Source organism: Tetranychus urticae, chromosome 2 (genome assembly GCF_039701765.1).
Source record: "Tetranychus urticae isolate SD_2017Ah chromosome 2, NJAU_TeUrti_SD_1.0, whole genome shotgun sequence".
NCBI lineage: Eukaryota > Metazoa > Arthropoda > Arachnida > Trombidiformes > Tetranychidae > Tetranychus > Tetranychus urticae.
The window spans coordinates 6355967-6360161 of record NC_142959.1 but is presented as its reverse complement, the minus strand read 5'-3'; the positions used below and the strand labels follow the sequence as shown (position 1 = coordinate 6360161).

General features: G+C 30.5%; 1 protein-coding gene across 1 annotated transcript; it reads right to left on the bottom strand.

Moving 5' to 3' along the window:
- Nucleotides 1–1510: 1510 nt before the first annotated feature.
- LOC112539279 (uncharacterized) lies at nucleotides 1511–3990 on the bottom strand. The gene is made up of 4 exons (XM_089268497.1): nucleotides 2884–3990; nucleotides 2740–2811; nucleotides 1916–2005; nucleotides 1511–1787 (listed from the first exon to the last, which is right to left on the bottom strand). Exons 1-4 carry the CDS (start codon nucleotides 3988–3990, stop codon nucleotides 1725–1727), a joined length of 1332 nt encoding a protein of 443 aa, XP_089124623.1. The 3' UTR covers nucleotides 1511–1724.
- Between the last annotated feature and the right edge of the window lie 205 nt (nucleotides 3991–4195).

Sequence of the window (4195 nt, the reverse complement as noted above, 5' to 3'; positions counted from 1 at the left end):
TAAGTTGATTGATCAGAATATGGATTGTACGATGAAATTTAACTGCTTGGTTTGGTGTCATTTGTAAGGTAACCGGATCAAATCCATTGTTAATTATGTCCGAGTAAATTGTCAAAACACTATTTTTACCACTTTTATCATATAAAGCAACCCATTCATGGACAACGACTCCAATCAGGAAGCAGATGATGAAAAAAACGTTAATAGTTATTCGATGTTTTGTTTTGTAAGCAGTGTCGCCTAAATACATTTGATAATCTTCATTGTCTATTATTGTTAAACAAATCAAACGAATCAAGTTGATTTGACCAATCGCTCGCATAATTAGACTTAAATAGTCAGTTTTAGTTGGGGGATGAGACACATTCTGATTGAATCCAAACCGAGAAGCACGAAAAAATATTAAAAATTTTTCAAATTTCACCAGTTGTTTAATTGTCTCTTCGGATGTTAAACCGTGATTCGGTAATCCTAGAACTAAATTGGTCGATTCAGTTTTCAAAGATGACAATGAATAATTTCGCCATTGACCGAAAAGTTTCATCTTTAATTCATGAATGGAATACATCAGAAATTAAAAAGTCAAAGTTTATCATTATTGGTTTCGATCTGTTGATGAAAAAATATCAATTAATAGCAATCACAATATTCAGTTGTTGAAGAGGGTAAGTTTCACCAGATTTACCGTTGCAAAGACTTCGAGTTAAACCAAAGTACAGTAGTGGGTTTGCATGGACATTACATTAACCAAATAATAACAAAATAATCATCTTGTAACAAAAATTTTCGTTGGATACGCAAGTGAAAGCAATATTGTTTGATGTTCAATCGTTAAGAGTGAATTTAATATCATCAAAGTTTAGCATTTAATTTAGTCATTTAAAGTTGAATCAATATTTGGTATTTACGCAAAGTAAAGATTTCATTTGAAAATTTGTTTATGAAACTCGACACACTCAATATTTCTTTTCATTCGATGAATTTAATATAATCTGTGCGTGCGAATTGTGAGCCGAGAAAAAAAAGTTGCAACTTTGTGCGTTTTAAGTGACATGAAAATAAAGTTCATTCATGCAACTAAAAAATTTCTCTGATATTTTTCGATAAAATCACGTTTACAGTTCAAAATTTGAGCACTTTGTACAGCCAGGTAAACAGAATAAATCATCAAAACGATGTTTTCTTCTGTAACGTCCAAAAGCCAATAAGAAACATGGAAAATAACATTTGATTTTGTTAACGAATAGACAACTTGGATTAAATTAACAATAGTTAAAGAGCTGAAACTTTATCGACAGAAAATCAAATAGCCAAAACTTTCTTCGATAAATCGAAAAGTTACTTGAGCTTTTGAATCTAAATAATAATCTTCTGAATGCTTGAATATGATCTCACATGATATTTTCAAATCTTGTTGTAAAAAGATTGCGATAAATTCATAGAATGAACGCATTAGTGATGATATCAGAAAAGCTGTATTGCACTTCTATTCATAGCTAATACTTGGCATTTATTATGATCTTTCGGGTATCATTGAATTACAAGAATAATTATAATTTTTAATATTATTTTGTAGATATTGAAAGCGAAAAAATAATCAGTCGATTTAACATTTAATTTTATAAACAGATTTGCTTAGGCTTTTTACCATTGAAGAGTCAATCTACTTGGGAATCGTGTCCAAGTCAATCAAATCATAATTGACTGATAATCGTTTCCAATGTTCAGAAATATCGCTTGAAGTTCAAAGTAAACAACATTAAAGATGAACCAATTTCCATCATAAACTATATGCAAAAAGACATCAAGTTGTTGTTATTATTTAGAAATTCAGTATAAATCAATATTTCATTATACTGATTTGGATAAAACAAAAGTTCCTGGATTGGTGATATTGAAAAGCTGTAATACTCACCACCATAAAGAAATCCTTTCCTATTGTAGTTATTGAACCCAATTGAATGCCATTTTTAGGTTCTGATAATCGTTCCATCAACTGTAAAAGCTTGAAAAATCAAAGGTTAGTATTTTGTATTAATACATCTTTTTATGAGAATACTTTTTTACGAACTTTTGAGTGAACAGTTGAGACTTTGGGGGGTTAAATGAGAAAATAGCAGTCAAATTTTAAACTTTTTTATACCCCGTGATTCATAATCACCTGACGGCGCTTGATTGCTAATAACTTTTTTATTAGTTAACATATTAAGATCAAGTTGGTGCCTAATTGTAGCTCAAAGATTGCTTGTTAAATGACAATATGCTCGAAATGATTACCTTTCGAAACAATGATGTTTCAGAGTCGTTTTTGAAAGTTGACAATTGCTCAATTTTACAGTCTCAAAAGATATTTTTGTAGTTTTTTAACAAAGAATTTGAAAAAAACGATTGATTCTAATTCTGACTGATGAATAGTAACTCTACAATTTAACTGAGAATCAGAAAATTCTGCTTATTAATAGAGGAGAAAATCGGGTCAAAAGTTGTTTAAAACAAAAATTCCCATATTTTGATTTTTCTAAATTTTAACTCAATTAAACGCGAAATTGGATCGATTGGATCTATTCTAAGTTAATTAATGATGCAAAATAGCATAAATAATAATAAAAATAAAAAATAATAGTCTTAATACAGATTAAAGTTATTAGCAATCAAGAGCCGTCAGGTGATTATGAATCACGGTGTATAACGTTCAACTAACGTTATATATCTGTTTGAGTTTTTCTCATTACTCCTTACCTTAAACTGATTATAGACATCAAGAACATTGTATCGATAAATTATTTGAAGATGTGAATTTAAATGCTCCATCTGTATTGAATGTCGATTAATGACGAAAAATTAGACAAAATAGTCTGTTTGAACATTTGAAAAAATACTCACTTTAATTTTAAACTCTCGAGCAATTAATGAGAGGCAACCAATAACGATGAAAACAATGCAACCAATTGAACCAGTCGAATTAGCGTATAGTGGTGAATGAAAACGCATGATGAAACCATAAAATATGCATAGATCACCCATAAACGCAATGGCAGCAATCACAGAAAAGACTATAATACCAGTCAATTTAGAAAATTTTTCAAATTGATTTAGACTATCGAATGTGTACTTGATGAAGGTTGAAGCAAATTCATTTGTAAATTTCGAGCTACGATATGAATCGGACAACTCGATAGCTGAGCGCAACCTGTAAAACGAATATGCCTGTGTTAAAAAAAGATAACCAAAAATAGCGAAATATTGGCCAATCATGGTAAACGAGACGAAAACTACGACTAAACTCCAGGCCAAACTGTAATAAGGCAACTGTTTGACTAGATAAAAGTTTGGATTGAAGAGTAGTATCGAGAAGTAACAAGGTTTAACGAAAAGACAGCAAAATATAAAGCTACGATTGAGTTGAGTAACTAGTATATGAATTGTACGATGGAATGCAATTGCTTGGGTTTTCGTCATTTGTAAGATCAAAGGGTCAAATCCATGGTCAATTATGGATGAGTAAATGGCCAAAACACTGAATTTACCACTTTTATCAAATAAAACGAGGCATTCACTGTTAACGGCTCCAATTAGATAAATAATTGTGACCAGAAAGTTAATTATAAATCGATAATTTGTCTTGTAAGCAAAGTCACCTAAATACAATTGATAATCCTCATTGTCTATAACTATTATACAAATAAAACGAATCAAGTTGATTTGACCAATCACTCGCATAATTAGACGGAAATAGTCAGTTTTAGCTGATTGATGAGACACATTTTGCTTGAATCCAAACCGCGCGGCACGACAAATTATTGAAAACTTTTCAAATTTTACGAGTTGTTCAATTGTATCTTTGGGCGTTAGACTGTGATTTGGCAATCCTAACAGTAAGTTGATCAATTTACTTCTGAAAGGTGAATAATGTCGCCATTGACTGGAAATTTTCAGTTTTAAATTGTCATACAAATGAAAAGAATCAACGAAAGTTAAAAAATTATTCATTTTCAGGTGTTTTGATCTTATTCAAAGAGATACCAAATGATAGCAATTCAAGTATTTAGTTAATGAGGAAGCTCCACAAGTTATCAAATGTGAAACCTTCGAGTTAAATTTTAGTTTAAACTGCAGTGGGTTTGCATGAGCTCATCCTTGTCATCTGATTGGAAAACAATATAAACGTTGAGAGTCGATTTAATATTAGCAAAGT

Bases quoted from the DNA above. Each gene is read 5' to 3' on its own strand.
- LOC112539279 (XM_089268497.1), bottom strand. From the start codon at position 3,990: ATGAATAATTTTTTAACTTTCGTTGATTCTTTTCATTTGTATGACAAT. The intron at 2,006-2,739 runs GTAAGGAGTAAT...TGATTTTTCAAG, and splicing joins ATGTCTATAATCAGTTTAAG to CTTTTACAGTTGATGGAACG. The intron at 1,788-1,915 runs GTGAGTATTACA...TTTTGCATATAG, and splicing joins GAAAGGATTTCTTTATGGTG to TTTATGATGGAAATTGGTTC.